Below are 17,072 nucleotides of genomic sequence, written 5' to 3' on the forward strand. Positions count from 1 at the left end.
ATGTGTGTATATATATGCATGCGTGTATGGATATATATATTTACAAAAAAATATGGGGGATTGGAAATGATGCAGACAATTACATTGGAAGCAACATTATTTCCGCAATATTAAGCTGATCCACCCTTCAAAAAACAAAAACAAAAGTGGAAAAGTGTCAATAACTTGTATTTATTCATGATATATGACACATATGTATAAACATAAACCAATGATTCATTTTTAAGTTACATTTGCATAAAATGTGGGTTTTAAAACATGTCCCAAAGTCAGACAAATGTCCTCACTGCGAATCACTGTATACAGTAGAGGCTGCCGAGGGGAAGACCGCTCATAATAATGTCTGGAACGGAGCCAATTGAATGGCATAAAACCGTGTGTTTGATCTATTTGATACCATTCCACTCCAGCCATTACCATGAACTCGTCCTCCCCAATTAAAATGCCACCTACCTCCTGTGATGAATACATATTGGCGTATAGAGCAAAAACTATTCTGGCTGGTGCAGTACAAGTATTGTTGTGAATACTTAGTAGGGTAATAGTAGAAAAGTGTCAACCTGTATTTAACAATGATTCGCATTTGTTTATATTTAAGTGACATTTGCATTAAATGTGGGTTTTAAAACATGTTCCAAGGTCAAATAAATGCCACCAATGCAATACACTAGCTATAGTATGAATTACATATTGGCTTATCGAGAGAACTATTCTAGGTGCCAAAGTAAAATTGGGTTTGAGATTACTCACTAGGGTCTATAGAATATATATTTATATGTAAACCTTCCAATAGGTCAACAACCCTAAGCACACAGCCAAGACAGCGCAGGAATGGCTTCGGGGCAAGTGTCAATGTCCTTGAGTGGCCCAGCCAGAGCCCGGACTTGAACCCGAGCTAACATCTCTGGAGAGACCTAAAAATAGCTGCGCAGCGACGATCCCCATCCAAACTGACAGAGCTTGAGAGGATATGCAGAGAATGGGAGAATCCCCCCAAATACAGATGTGCCAAGCTTGAAGCGTCATACCCAAGAAGCCTCAAGGCAGTAATCGATGGCAAAGGTGCTTCAACAAAGTATTTTGTAAAGGGTCTGAATACATATGTAAATGTCAATTCAGATTTTTTGTTATTTGCTAAAATGTCTTAAAACCTGTTTTTGCTTTGCCATTATGGGATATTGTGTGTAGATTGATGAGGGAAAAAAAGATTTGATCAATTTTAGAACAAGGCTGTAACATAACAAAATGTGGAAACGGTCTAGGGGTCTGAATACTTTCCAAATGCGCGGTATTGGCCTACAGTTTATTGAATTGGGAACAATACAAAGGGTGGAGTAGAAAGTGTAGCTGGGCATTTAAACCGCAGTCCCCCATGAGATAATATAGATTCTACGGACCCTACTGGGTGTTCCCAACCTCACTTTTACCTCTGCACATAGAATAGTTCTCTCTCTATTAGTCAATATTCAAATGTATAGGCTGACAGTGTTGCATTGGAACAAATGGAATGGGTGGAGTAAAAAGTGTTGCTATGTATTCCATTTACAATGATTCACATTGTGGCCAATGGAATTGGTGGAGTTAAAGGCCAGCAACACTCCATTATTCAGAGCCCCATGATATATAGATATCATTTCTACAGACCCTGCTGTGTTTTCCGTACAATACGTTTACTGCAGCACCCAGAATAGTTTTTGCTCTATAAACCAATATTCCATATACAATGATTCACACAGTTAATATAAGAATATTAGTCAATTGAAATAAATTCATTAGGCCCTAATCTATGGATTACAAATGACTGGGCAGGGGCATAGCCATAGGCCCTCCCACCTGGGTGCCAGGCCCACCCACTGGGGAGCCAGGCCCAGCCAATCAGAATGAGTTTTCCCCCACAAAAGGGATTGATTACAGACAGAAATACTCATCAGTTGTCTGGGTGGCTGGTCTCTGAAAGTGCGGACTTTTAGTAGCCGCACGTGAAGGTATCGGATGTGGAGGTCCTGGGCTGGTGTGGTAATACATAGTCTGTAAAAAGCTTTTTGTGTGTATGGAACATTTATGGGATCTTTATTTTAGCTCATGAAATATGGGACCACCACTTTTTTCAGTACAGATTCTACAGACCCTACTGCAGGGCTCTTCAACTCTGTTCCTGGAGAGCTACAGTTCTGTAGGTTTTTACTCCAACCCTAATATAGCACACCTGATTCTAATAATTACCTGGTTCATAAACTGAATCAGTTTTGTTACAACTCGGGTTGGAGTGAAAACCTACAGAAGGGTAGCTTTCCAGGAACAGGGTTGGAGAGTCCTACTGAATATTCTCAATCCCACTTTTACATAGTATTTATACGGCACATTTCAGACATGGAATGCAACACAATGAGCTTCACAGGGGAAAAAACAAATACAAACTGAAATATTATACAGCAAACATGAGGATAAAATACTAAAGAATAACAAAAACTGAACGACTAAAAAGCACCCTAAGGAAAAACAAAGCTATAAAGGTGTGCTTTAAGATCTGTTAAATATGTCCAAAGTTTTAGCCCCCTTCAGGTTCACAGGGAGGCTATTTCTGAGGCTTCTACTTATCTAAAAACCAACAGAAGTATCTTAAAATTAATTCTAAAATGCACAGGCAGCCAGTGAAAACCTTCAAACTGATGCAATGTGTGCTCCCCGTCTGGTCTTGGTCAGTACCCATGCTGTAGCATTCTGGATGTTTTGCAGTTGAACAATGGCTTTCTTGGGTAGACCAGACAGGAGAGCATTACAGTAGTCAAGCCTGCTTGTTATAAAAGCATGGAGGACTGTCTCTGTATCAGCGTGAGAGAGAAACGACCACACTGTGGGGATGTTCCTCAGGTGGTAAAAAGCTATTTGTCTCATTCATAATGTGCGATTTGAAATTGAGTTCAGAAACGTAAATAACACCTAGATTTTTTACCTGACATTTTATCGTTATAAAGATAAATCAAATGAATTAAAATGTTCGGCCAGATTCTCTCTGTGCTTTGGCTGCAAAAATAAGTACCGTGGTTATGTCTTGATTTAGCTGGAGGAAGCTGTGAGCCATCCAAGTATTTACATCACTAATACAGTCTAATAATTTATCAGTGGAACTAAAATACTCGACACAGAAATGCAGTTATGTATCGTCTGCGTAGCAGTGAAAATCAATGCTGTGCTTTCTGATAACGCTGACAAGGGGTAACATACTGAACAGTACCGGAACCAAAATCAAATCTTGTGTAACGTGATATGACGTGATATAATGTGATATGTATTTTCTGAGTTATGTTCAACAAGAGTGACAAAAACTCTCCACTGGTTAAATAGGTCCTAAACTAATTTAGAACTGGAGTGGAGAGGCCAACCCACCTCTCCAGTCTGTCCAGAAGGACATCAAGGTCAACAGTGTCGAACGCAGCATTTAAATCCAAGAGTACAAGAACAGAGAGCTGTTTGGCATCTGTGTTTGGCTCTAAGATCATTTACCACTTTAACTAAGGCTGTCTCTGTGCTGTGGTGGGCATAAAAAACAGTTTGGAATAAAAAAATAAAAAATACAGTTGGCACTTAAAACAATAATTTAGCTGTTTGAAAACCAAATTCTCCAGAATTTTGGTTAAGAATGGGAGGTTGGCTGAAAATTGCAAAGAGCTTAAGAATCTAGATTACTTTTCTTCAGAAGGTGTTTCACCATAGCAGTTTTTAGTGCAATGGGGAAAGTGCCTGTGAATAGGGAGTGATAAACAATAACCTGCACTTCTACAGATATGCAATTAAAACCTGTTTTGAAGGTGGTTGGGATAAGATCGAGAAGGCAGGTAGAAGGCTTCAGTTGGTGTATCACTTTCGTGAGCATGTCTGTGTCAACCAGGGAAAATAAATCCATAGTGCCGTAGCGTGGTTGGCTAAGGCACACATCAACACTTCATCAGGTCTTGCTTGACTGATACCCAGCCTAATGTTTGTTATCTGATCTCTGAAATATCCCACAAATGCATCACATTTAGATGTGAAGGAAAGTTCACATAGGTTTTCGGGGTAGGATTTATCAGGCCATCAATGGTTGAGAAGCGCACTATTAAATTATTCTGATTATTAGAAAAATGAGCCTGTCTGGCATTTCTAATTGCCTTGTTATACAGTGCCAGTCAAAAGTTTGGACAACTACTCATTTAAGGATTTTTCTTTATTTTTACTATTTTATACATTGTAGAATAATAGTGAAGACATCAAAACCATAAAATAACACATGGAATCATCTAGTACCCCCAAAAAAGTGTTCATTTTTGTTTTGAGATACTTCAAAGTAGCCACCTTTTGCCTTGATGACAGTTTTGCGCACTCTTGGCATTCTCTCAACCAGCTTCAACTGGAATGCTTTTGCAACAGTCTTGAAGGAGTTCCCACATATGCTGAGCACTTGTTGGCTGCTTTTCCTTCACTCTGCGGTCAAACTGATCCCAAACCATCTCAATTGGGTTGAGGTCGGGTGATTGTGGAGGCCAAGTCATCTGATGCCGCACTCCATCACTTTCCTTCTTGGTCAAATACCCTTCACACAACCTGGAGGTGTGGGACACTGTCCTGTTGAAAAACAAATTATAGTCCCACTAAGCCCAAACCAGATGGGATGGTGCATTGCTGGAGAATGCTGGGGTCGCCATTCGGGTTAAGTGTGCCTTGAATTCAAAATAAATCAGTGTCACCAGCAAAGCACCCCCACACCTCCTCCTCCATGCTTCACGGTGAGAACTACAGATGCGGAGATCATCCACTCACCTATTCTGCGTCTCAAAGACACAGTGGTTGGAGAAAAAAAAATCTCAAATTTGGACTCATCTGACCAAAGGACAGATTTCCATCGGTCTAATGTCCATTGCTCGTGTTTCTTGGCCCAAGCTAGCCTCTTATTATTATTGGTGTCCTATAATAGTATTTTTTTTGCAGCAATTCAACCATGAAGGCCTGATACACGCAGTCTCCTCTAAACAGTTGATGTTGAGATGTGTCTGTTACTATAACTCTGTGAATCATTTATTTGGCCTACAATTTCTGAGGCTGGTAACTAACGCAGCAGAGGTAACTGCGTCTTCCTTTCTTGTGGTGGTCCTCATGAGAGACAGTTTCATCATAGCTCTTGATGGTTTTTGCAACTGCACTTGAAGAAACTTTCAAAGTTCTTGAAATGTTCCCGGATTGACTGACCTTCATGTCTTAAAGTAATGATGGACTGTTGTTTCTCTTTGCTTATTTGAGCTGTTCTTGCCATAATATGGACTTGGTTTTTTCCCAAATAGGGCTATCTTCTGTATACCATCTCTACCATGTCACAACACAACTGATTGGCTTAAATGCATTAACTTCTTATGGCTGGGAGCAGTATTGAGTAGCTTGGATGAATAAGGTGCCCAGAGTAAACTGCCTGCTCCTCAGTCCCAGTTGCTAATATATGCATATGATTATATTTGGATAGAAAACACTCTGAAGTTTCTAAAACTGTTTGAATGATGTCTGTAAGTATAACAGACCTCATATGGCAGGCAAAAACCTGAGAAAAAAATCCAACCAGGAAGTGGGACATCTGAGGTTGGTCGATTTTCAACTCAGCCCCTATTGAAGATATTGGTAATCTTGCACTTCCTAAGGCTTCCACTCTTTAGGCTTCAACCGTCTTTAGAAACTTGTTTGAGGCTTCTACTATGAATGGGGGCCGAATGAGAGGGGAATGAGTCAGAGGTCTGCCAGCAGCCATGCGCTGGTCACGTGCATTCACATGAGAGGTAGCTCCCGTTCCATTTGTTTTTCTGAAGACAAAGGAATTCTCCGGTTGGAATATTATTGAAGTTTAATGTTAAAAACATCCTAAAGATTGATTCTATACATCGTTTGACATGTTTCTACGGACTGTAGCGGAACTTTTTGACTTTTCGTCTGCAACTAGTGACGCGCTTCGTGAGACAGGCCTTCTATGCCATCAAAAGGAACAAAACTCAACATCCCAATTAGGATCTGGCAAAAAAAAGGACATAAATCAGTTATCAAACCCATTGCCCTCCATGGTTGTGAGGTCGGGGGTCCACTCACCAACCAATAATTCACAAAAATAGGCCAAACACCCAATTGGGACTTTCTGCAAAAATATACTTTGTGTACAACGCAAAACCCCAAACAATGCACGCAGAGCAGAATTAGGATTATACCGCTAGTTATCAAAATCAAGAAAAGAGCCGTTCCATTTCTACAACCACTTAAAAGGAAGTCATGCACACACATTCCACCACAAAGCCCTCACCTAGGGAGATGAACCTAGAGAAGAGTCCCCTCGGCCAGCTGGTTCTGGGGCTCTGTTCACAAACAGACCACCAGGACAGAAACACATTTAGGGGCCTCCCGAGTGGCGCAGCGGTCTAAGGCAATGCGTCGGGATGTCCTTGTCCCATCGCGCTCCAGCTACACCTGTGGCGAGCCGGGCGCATGCGCGCTGACACGGTCACCAGGTGTACGGTGTTTCCTCCGGCACATTGGTACGGTGTTTCCTCTGGCACATTGGTACGGTGTTTCCTCTGGCACATTGGTACGGCGTTTCCTCCGGCACATTGGTACAGCGTTTCCTCCGGCACATTGGTACGGCTGGCTTCTGGGTTAAGCAAGCAGTGTGTCAAGAAGCAGTACGGCTTTAGGGTCGTGTTTCAGAGGACGCATGGCTCGAGACCTTCACCTCTCCTGAGTCTGTACGGAAGTTGCAGCGAAGGGACAAGACTAACTACCAATTGAATATCATGAAATAGGGGAGAAAAAGGGCTACAAAAAAATACACATTTTAATCCAAAAACAAAACATTTCTACCCAGCCAAATGATGAGAAAGCAAAAAGATAACTGGAAAGAATCAACCAAAAAAACAGAGCAAATTGGAACACTATCTGGCCCTTAATTAAGGGATTAGACCCTTTCCCCCCCAAATTTTGCCTAAAATGACATACCCAAATCTAACTGCCTGTAGTTTAGGCCCTGAAGAAAGGATATGCATATTATTGGTACCATTTGAAAGGAAACACTTTGAAGTTTATGTAAATGTGAAAGGAATGTAGTAGAATATAACACAGTAGATCTGGTAAAAGATAAAACAAAGAAAAAACAAACTTTTCTTTTCTATTTTTTGTGCCATCTTTGAAATGTAAGAGAAAGGCCATAATGTATTATTCCAGCCAATGTGCAATTTAGATTTTGGCCACTAGATGGCATCAGTGAACGTGCAAAGGTTTAGACTGATCCAATGAACCATTGTATTTCTGTTCAAATTTTGTATCAAGACTTCCCAAATGTGTCTATGTTCAAAATTGTGCACTCTCCTCAAACAATAGCATGGTATTCTTTTACTGTAACAACTACTGTAAATCGAACAGTGGAGTTAGATTAAATTCATCTTAATCTTTCTGTCAATATCAGATATGTCTATGTCCTGGGAAATTTTCTTGTTACTTACAACCTCATGCTAATCGCATTAGCCTACATTAGCTCAACAGTCCCGTGGAGGGGACACCGATCCCGAATAAATTTAACAGATTACACAGCGGCAGAGCACCCGAAATTAAGAAAATCCTTGACTATGTCAACTCCGTGAGCATGGCCTTGCTATTGAGAGGCCGCCATAGGCCTGGCACTCGAGAAGACCGGCTATGTGCCCACTGCCCACAAAATGGGGTGGAAACTGAGCTGCACTTCCTAACCGCCTGCCAAATGTATGACCACACTAGAGACATATTTCCCACAGACCCACAAAGAATTTGAAAACAAATCAAACACTGATAAACTCCCATATCCATATACCACAATGTGCAATCACAGCAGCAAGATTTGTGGCCTGCTGCCATGAGAAAAGGGCAACCAGTGGAGCACAAACATTGTAAATACAACCTATTTTTATCTGTTTATTTCCCTTTCATACTTCAACTACTTTCACATTGTTACAACACTTTACGTAGTCAATAATATATCGTATGAAATTGCTTTTCTTTTAAAACTTTTGTGAGTGTAATGTTCACTTATCTTTCTCTTGTTTATTTCCCTTTTGTTTGTCTATTCCATTTGCTTTGGCAATGTAAACATGTTTCCCATGCCAATAAAGCCATTTTAATTGAATTGAGAGAAATTGAGATCAAGTCAATTGAAAAACTCTAACACTAGTTCAACAATTCAAGTAGGTTTATTTCAGTAGGAAGGATTGTAGGTCAATCAGGACCTAAAATGTATTAACACCAGCTTAGACACACAAGTTTTTTTTTAACCACAAGCACTGTCCAGGACATTTAACAGTTCACGTGGTTTAACAGTTCATGTGGTAGGTCAAAATTCCTGGCCTTACACACACATTCATACACCACATTTAGCTGAAACCATGTTTAAATAAATAAAAGCAAACCAAAGGGACAGAGTATAAAAAGGGCAGAGTGTTTATTGGTTGTCTGGATGAGGCTCGGGTCACATCTCTCAGTTCAGAGGTCATAGTGCAAACCTGGGCCACATGACATGGGTGGGTCCTCACCAGGGTCAGAAAACAGGTGGTACAGGGATGGCACATGGACACACCCCACAGTTCATGGGGCATGGACAGAGCTAAGTGACGTCTTCAACACATCATAAACATCACTCTCCAACTGAGCCATATGGAGTAGAGTAGGTAGATGACGCTCTAGACAATGATCCAAGGTCAGTTATACATTTTCCCTATGGTTAAAATTAGGATTTGGAGGGAATATGCTTAACTATGGCTACAGGGAACTTCTCCATTCCTACAGCGCACACACAACACCCCTCTCCTGTGTAAACCAGTCACCTCAGCTGAACTGTAAAGGAAAATAAAAAATGAGACCTGCAGACAAATCCAAAAAGCAACTTCACTCAGACAGTACACGATTGTGCATTTGTACATTGACACAGAAACCTTGTAAATTTTGGTTAAAATGTGGAAACCTCACAAACCTTTTTGACATTCAGAAAGTTCTCAGAAACAAAAAGCCCACCCTAACAGATTGTAAAAGCTCAAGGGCACTCCTAACCCTTTACCTATAATAGTAAGTTAGTTATGACACTGGTATACATGCAAACATCACTCACGCCCTGTTTCACACTACACTAACATGGGAAAATGCCTTTCTTGCATTTCATCTCTCACCCTTTTCCTCTTGCATTGAAGCCCTCTATGTCCAGAGGAGAAAGAGAAGGTGAAGGGGAGTAGTGATGTGAGAGGAAACAAGAGATGGGAGTGGAAAAGAGGACAACAGAGGGGAAACAGACTGCTTTTGCCTCTGCTGGTCTTCTGTGGGCAGCTTCTATCCGATTGCTTCACTGTCCAGCTCCTGCACCCCACCATCTGTACTAGATTCATTCAACTCTCTGTTCATACTTACTCCACATAGAATATGCCATACCACTTCCCACAGAGCTCTACACACTGCTCAACAGTGAGGAAATGACAGCCTAGAGGCTCTGTCTATCTAATCTTAATAAGGTATAAAAAAAATAAAAAAAATAAAAAGTTCTACACACTCATACTATTACTTTCCTCTCATCCCTTTGTACCACGAACACTACCCCTCTCATTCCTCTCTTTCTCTGGCTTCCTGTGTATGACAGAGCCCTGCTGGAGCGTAGCTGTTAATGGAGCTGATGGTGTAGATGTGTGTGTGTGTGTGGGGTCATGCTGGGATAACTACCAGGAGCTGAGGAGTTGACCATCTGAAATGAGCCTCTGTAGGTCATTGAAATGGAGTATGTAGAAGTTGCCCTTAGCCTCAGATCTAGGATCAGATTACACCAAGCCATTAGGGGGTGAATAAAAGTCTGGCCCTATATATCAGTGGTTAGGGATAAGTTCTACCTACCTACTCCCATTAGCTCAGCCTCTAGAGGACCTAAGAGACAACAGCTGCCACACAAGGAGATGGAGTCTCTTGCTGCTAGAGTACAGTGTCAGTTTGAGGTGTGAGGAATATTATGCGAACTTGCTGGACCTCCGGTTGTAAGTAGACAATTGACATGCTAACTAAAATAGACATAAACATAGCTGTAGGAACAGATGGGAGATGTAAATCATTGTTACAAGTCAGGACCTAACCTGACTATCAAGTTGAGACAGAGACAGGAGAGAATTAAGCAATACGGCCCGAGGGGGTGTGGTATATGGCCAATATACCACAGCAAAGGACTGTTATATATTGGCCATATATCACAAACCCCTAATGTGCCTTATTGCTATTATAAACTGGTTACCAACGTAATTAGAGCAGTACAAATACATGTTTTGTCATACCCATGGTACAGTATACGGTCTGATATACCGCGGCTTTAGCCAAATAAGCATTCATCGCTCGAACCACCCAGTTTATAATGTAGGATAAATCACTATTAAAGCTATAAGTCCTTTCTGAGATGACTAGTATCAGAATATATGTTACTACACCATCCTTATTCCTTTCCCCAAAAACATTCATTTAATTTGTTCTAATTGTAACACTTGCTCCCAAATCTGAAATAAAATGTGTTTGGTATATTGGCACACCCCTGTGAAGATGCCAGGAGTATGGACCAGGGGAAAGGTCTAGAGGCTGCCAGGGAACTCTGCCTTAGCGTGTAGTAGGTCTGTACCGTACTCCTATGTGAAAAACTCATAGCTGAGAAAACATTAAACTACAACAATAAAATCAAAAACAAGTAAATTTAAAAAAGGTATAGAATTGTCAGAAAAAGTGAAGAAACCAAAAATAAAATGTAACAGAAATGTAACAGACAATTAAAACAAGCTAGACATTTGCATGTCATCTACAGGGTAATACTGCCAATACATCCAGCACACCAAGGAAACTAAAACACTAAACAAAATCGTTAAAATTAATTCTGAATGGCTCCAGATAGCTTCATGTGTGTGTGTGTGTGTGTGTGTGTGTGTGTGTGTGTGTGTGTGTGTGTGTGTGTGTGTGTGTGTGTGTGTGTGTGTGTGTGTGTGTGTGTGTGTGTGTGTGTGTGTGTGTGTGTGTGTGTGTGTGTGTGTGTGTGTGTGCGTGTGTAGCAGTCTGTGTGTATAAAACACACACAAGAGTTGTGAAGCAGGTTAGCTCAGGACCTGAATCTCCCACTCATGTTAAAGCAACAACAAAACAACAAGTTGAGAACATCATTTGTGTTGAAGGGAAACTTGGGGATTTTGGCAATGAGGCCCTTTTATCCACTTCCCCAGAGTCCGATGAAGTCATGGAAACCATTTGTATGTCTCTGTCTATGGGTATCTGTTAGCATGCTAGTAGATACCAATAGACTTCCAGCCGTTGCGCTAACACTAGTTAGCATTGTCTCGCAAAACTACCTCCAACTTCCTTCATACTGGACACAGAGACATACAAATGGTTTCCATGACTTCATCGGACTCTGGGGAAGTGGATAAAAGGGCCTCATTGCCAAAATCCCCAAGTTTCCCTTCAACACTCCCCCATCTTTCAATCTGCTCTATCGTTCACCTTTTCACAGCTTTCAAGTCTTTAGTGTTAATGTGTGTGTGTGTTCTGGGGAATCTAGAGCCTTAACAAGTGGACAGAGCACAGACGGCTGTCCAGAGAGTAACCCAAAAGCCTATTTCTAAAAGAGATATAACTGGGTCCATAACAGTGGAATAGAGGAAAGCTTAGACACTGGGTTTATGGTATCGGTGATGTGACCTAGCATACGCGCTCACATACATAGACCCGAGAAGGGGAGGCTCTGGAATAGAAAACAGTTGGAGACATTCAGGATGTGTGTGTGGGAGTAGATTCTGCTGGAATAGATTGAGAATCAGAGCCCTTCATGTTCACAATGCTGCAATCACACGCTCACTCCCCCTTGTCCGAGTGTGTGTGCTTGTGTGTACATTTGTGCATATGTGAATGAGCGAAAAGTGTCAGTTTTGTGAGCCCAACTCATGTCAAGTGTGTGAAGACACCATTGGGGTCTTGTGTGTGTGAGTCAAAGAGTGAAAGAAAAGTGTTTAAAATCCCATTCCATTGGCTTAGTCCAGTGTTGTTTGTGAGTGTGTTGTTGTGTAAGTCCTGCCCTACAAAGTGCAGATTGTCTTCCACCAGACCACGGTGTGTCAAGAAGAAGGGGAGTGATGAAAAACAAGGATAAAGGATAAATAATGTCCATCCATCCCAAGAAAGAGGAGAGGAGACATCACATAGTTCCACGAGGTTGATAGTCCACTGGAAAAAACTACGGAGACAATAAGAAAGGAGAAGTGGTGTAGTTCCCCATTCAGTAATCTACTCAGCCAAATTAACCACTGCTTCAACACACTCATACACACACACGGCTCCTTAAGTTAAGGCAGTGGTGGCAGTGGGGGGGGGGGGTTGCCGTGGGGCTGGGGTCAGGGTGTATAGGTCAGGGGTCATGGCAGTGAAAGCTCCTGCTGCTAAGTCACTAACCCTCCTTCTCATCTCCTCCCCTATTCCTTTCTTTTCTCTCTCTATCATTCTGTCCTCTTCAGCAGCAATCATTCAAAGGACATCAAATTGGCTGGGACCTGGAGAGAGAGAGAGAAAAGTATGAGGGCTGGTTGGTGTGGGTATATGTGTGGGTGAGTGTGTGTATGTGTGTCTGTTACCTGTTGTCTGTTGCTCTGGCAGGCAGCACTGAGGTGTTTGAACCACAGCAGGGCGTTCATTTTGTTCCCGGCCTGGTACTTATAGGTGTTACCTAGGAAACACAGAAACACACGGTCACAAGATGTCACTGTTGCAGAGAACTGGGATTCAGTCTCCCATCTCCATCTGTGTACAGCAGGAGCCATGAAGCTGCCGCAATACAGAACATATGAGAACAGAGACTTTGTATGTATGTATGTATGTGTGTGTGTGTGTGTGTGTGTGTGTGTGTGTGTGTGTGTGTGTGTGTGTGTGTGTGTGTGTGTGTGTGTGTGTGTGTGTGTGTGTGTGTGTGTGTGTGTGTGTGTGTGTGTGTGTGTGTGTGTGTGTGTGTGTGTGTGTGTGTGTGTGTGTGTGTGTGTGTGTGTGTGTGTGTGTGTGTGTGTGTGTGTGTGTGTGTGTGTGTGTGTGTGTGTGTGTGTGTGTGTGTGTGTGTGTGTGTGTGTGTGTGTGTGTGTGTGTGTGTGTGTGTGTGTGTGTGTGTGTGTGTGTGTGTGTGTGTGTGTGTGTGTGTGTATGTGTGTGTATGTATGTATGTATGTATGTATGTATGTATGTATGTATGTATGTATGTATGTATGTATGTATGTATGTATGTATGTATGTATGTATGTATGTATGTATGTATGTATGTATGTATGTATGTATGTATGTATGTATGTATTTGTATGTATGTATGTATGTATGTGTATGTGTGTGTGTGTGTGTGTGTGTGTATGTGTGTGTATGTATGTATGTATGTGTGTGTATGTATGTGTATGTGTATGTATGTATGTATGTATGTGTGTGTATGTATGTATGTATGTATGTGTATGTGTGTGTGTGTGTATGTGTGTGTGTGTGTGTGTGTGTGTGTGTGTATGTATGTATGTATGTATGTATGTATGTATGTATGTATGTATGTATGTATGTATGTATGTATGTATGTATGTATGTATGTATACACACACACACACATATATATATATATGTATATATATATACATACGTGTGTGTGTGTGTAGGGAGAAAAAGACAGACTGTCAGATATGACAGGCATGCAGTACACATAGCAGACAGGGATACTGCTGGGTCAGACAGACAGGAACCTGTGTGTGTTTGTGTGTGTCGGTACACATGTGTTTATGCATGTGATTACATTTGCATACAATATGGGTGTATAGTGCATGTGAGAGAGAGTATGTATGGGGTGTGTTGAGGATTTACACCAAGGACATCTAGATCATCTGAGGAATGGAGATAAGTAGTTTGGCTGAACATTCATGTCTGTATGTGATTGGCTGAATAACTGTCAATCAAACAGTCACAGTCTCACCATGTTCAGAGTCTGTGAGCAGGAAGATGTCGGGATGTTCAGGGTCGTCTGCCATGATGGCCATTAACCCCACGACACACACACTCTTACTGCTAGATGACTTGAACTGATGAGAAGAGGAGAGAGGGAAGAGAAGAGGAGAGAGGGAGGAGAAGAGGGAGAAGACAAGAAGAGAAGCGAGGGGAGGAGAAGAGAAGGGAGAGGGAGAAGAAGAGAGAAGGGAGAGGGAGAAGAAGAGAAGAGAATATGAGGGAGGGGAAGAGAAGGGAGAGGGAGGAGAGAAGAGGGAGAAGAAGAGAAGAGAGAAGAAGGGAGGGGAGGAGAAGAGAAGAGAGAAGGGAGGGGAGGAGAAGAGAAGGGAGAAGAGGAGAAGAGAAGGGAGAAGAGGAGAGAAGGGAGGGGGAGAGAAGAGAGGAGTAGGGAAGAGAAGGGAGAGGGAAAAGAAGGGAGAGGGAAAAGAAGAGAAGAGACGAGAAGGAGAAGGGAGAGGGAAAAGAAGAGAAGAGAGTGAGAAGAAGATAAGAAAAGGGAGAGTGAGAAGAAGATAAGAAAAGGGAGAGTGAGAAGAAGATAAGAAAAGGGAGAGTGAGAAGAAGATAAGAAAAGGGAGAGGGAGAAGAAGATAAGAAAAGGGAGAGGGAGAAGAAGATAAGAAAAGGGAGGGAGAAGGGAGAGGGAAAAGAAGATAAGGGGTGGAAGGGAGGGGGAGAGAAGGGGAGGGGGAGAGAAGAGAGGGGGAGAAGAAGAGAAGAGAGGGAGAAGAAAAGAAGGAGAGATGAGAGGGAGAAGAAGAGAAGGGAGAGGGAAGAGAAGGGGAGGGAAAAGAAGGGAGAGGGAGAAGAAGAGAAGGAGAAAGGAGAGGGAAAAATAAGAGAGGAGGGAAGAGAAGGGAAGAGAAGGGAGAGGGAAAAGAAGGGAGAGGGAAAAGAAGAGAAGATCGGGAGAAGAAGATAAGAAAAGGGAGAGGGAGAAGAAGAGAAGGAGAAGGGAGAGGGAAAAGAAGAGAGGATAAGATAGGGAGAAGAAAAGAGAGAGAAGAAAAGGAGAGAAGAGAGCATTCTGATATTATTGCTGATTCTTATAGTCCTATACAAGTATTCTTTCTGAAACCTAAGACACTACAGAAAAAAATAACATTTGTGAGAGTTTGAAAACAGTTGTCTGCAGACTGCACTCAGTTTGTAGATGGCGCTGTATGTGTGTGTTTCCCTGCCACGAGGTTCCCATTACCCTGCGAGTGACACAGAGGACGAGGATTATATCCTTGGTCTCATTATCCAATGAGTGCTACCAGATGCTGCTCCACTCTTAAAATGCCTCCATCCCCTCCCACTGGGCTAGCCCCAAGCACCATGACAACATCCCCACCCTTTGCGCTAGCCCCTAGACAACATCCCTCCATCCCCTCCCACTGTGCTAGCCCCTAGACCCATGACAACATCCCTCCATCCCCTCCCACTGCGCTAGCCCCTAGACCCATGACAACATCCCCACCCACTGCGCTAGCACCTAGAACCATGACAACATCCTCACCCACTGCTCTAGCCCCTAGACCCATGACAACATCCCCACCCACTGCGCTAGACCCTAGACAACATCCCCACCCACTGCGCTAGCACCTAGAACCATGACAACATCCCCACCCACTGTGCTAGACCCTAGACCCATGACAACATCCCCACCCACTGCGCTAGCACCTAGAACCATGACAACATCCCCACCCACTGTGCTAGACCCTAGACCCATGACAACATCCCCACCCACTGCGCTAGCACCTAGAACCATGACAACATCCCCACCCACTGTGCTAGCCCCTAGACCCATAACAACATCCTCACCCACTGCGCTAGCCCCTAGACAACATCCCCACCCACTGCTCTAGCTCCTATACCCATGACAACATCCCCACCCAGCCCCTGACCCATAGACAACATCCTCAGCTGCCTAGCCCCTAGACAACATCCCCACCCACTGCTCTAGCTCCTATACCCATGACAACATCCCCACCCACTAGCTCCTAGCCCCTAGCCCCTAGACCCATGACAACATCCCCACCCACTGCGCTAGCCCCTAGACCCATAACAACATCCCCCTCACTGCCTAGCCCCTAGACCCTAGCAACCCTCAGAGCCCCAGACAACATCCCCACCCACTGCTCTAGCTCCTATACCCATGACAACATCCCCACCCACTGCTCTAGCTCCTAGCCCCTAGACAACATCCCCACCCACTGCTCTAGCTCCTATACCCATGACAAAATCCCCACCCACTGCTCTAGCCCCTAGACCCATGACAACATCCCCTCCCACGCCTCTAGCCCCTAGACCCATGACAACATCCCCACCCACTGCGCTAGCACCTAGAACCATGACAACATCCCCACCCACTGTGCTAGCCCCTAGACCCATAACAACATCCTCACCCACTGCGCTAGCCCCTAGACAACATACCCACCCACTGCTCTAGCTCCTATACCCATGACAACATCCCCACCCACTGCGCTAGCCCCTAGACCCATAACAACATCCTCACCCACTGCGCTAGCCCCTAGACAACATCCCCACCCACTGCTCTAGCTCCTATACCCATGACAACATCCCCACCCACTGCTCTAGCTCCTAGCCCCTAGACAACATCCCCACCCACTGCTCTAGCTCCTATACCCATGACAACATCCCCACCCACTGCGCTAGCCCCTAGACCCATGACAACATCCCCACCCACTGCGCTAGCCCCTAGACCCATAACAACATCCTCACCCACTGCGCTAGCCCCTAGACAACATCCCCACCCACTGCTCTAGCTCCTATACCCATGACAACATCCCCACCCACTGCTCTAGCTCCTAGCCCCTAGACAACATCCCCACCCACTGCTCTAGCTCCTATACCCATGACAAAATCCCCACCCACTGCTCTAGCCCCTAGACCCATGACAACATCCCCTCCCACGCCTCTAGCCCCTAGACCCATGACAACATCCCCACCCACTGCGCTAGCCCCTAGACCCATGACAACATCCCCACCCACTGCGCTAGCCCCTAGACAACATCCCCTCCCACTGC

General features: G+C 43.6%; 1 protein-coding gene across 5 annotated transcripts in view; it reads right to left on the bottom strand.

The window, feature by feature from the left end:
• Positions 1-11,053: 11,053 nt before the first annotated feature.
• ralgps2 (Ral GEF with PH domain and SH3 binding motif 2) overlaps positions 11,054-17,072 on the bottom strand; it is a 144,219-nt gene continuing 138,200 nt past the window's right edge. For 4 of the 5 annotated variants that reach the window (XM_046300691.1, XM_046300692.1, XM_046300689.1 and 1 more), the window contains 3 exons: positions 14,009-14,114; positions 12,654-12,745; positions 11,054-12,572 (listed from right to left, as the gene is read on the bottom strand). In XM_046300691.1, the coding sequence (XP_046156647.1) occupies positions 12,543-12,572; positions 12,654-12,745; positions 14,009-14,114 (228 nt within the window). In that variant the 3' untranslated portion in view covers positions 11,054-12,542. The remainder of the gene's footprint in view (positions 12,573-12,653; positions 12,746-14,008; positions 14,115-17,072) is intronic. The other variant, XR_006832051.1, reaches the window with a different exon arrangement.

The sequence above is a fragment of the Oncorhynchus gorbuscha genome, linkage group LG15 (assembly GCF_021184085.1).
Source record: "Oncorhynchus gorbuscha isolate QuinsamMale2020 ecotype Even-year linkage group LG15, OgorEven_v1.0, whole genome shotgun sequence".
NCBI lineage: Eukaryota > Metazoa > Chordata > Actinopteri > Salmoniformes > Salmonidae > Oncorhynchus > Oncorhynchus gorbuscha.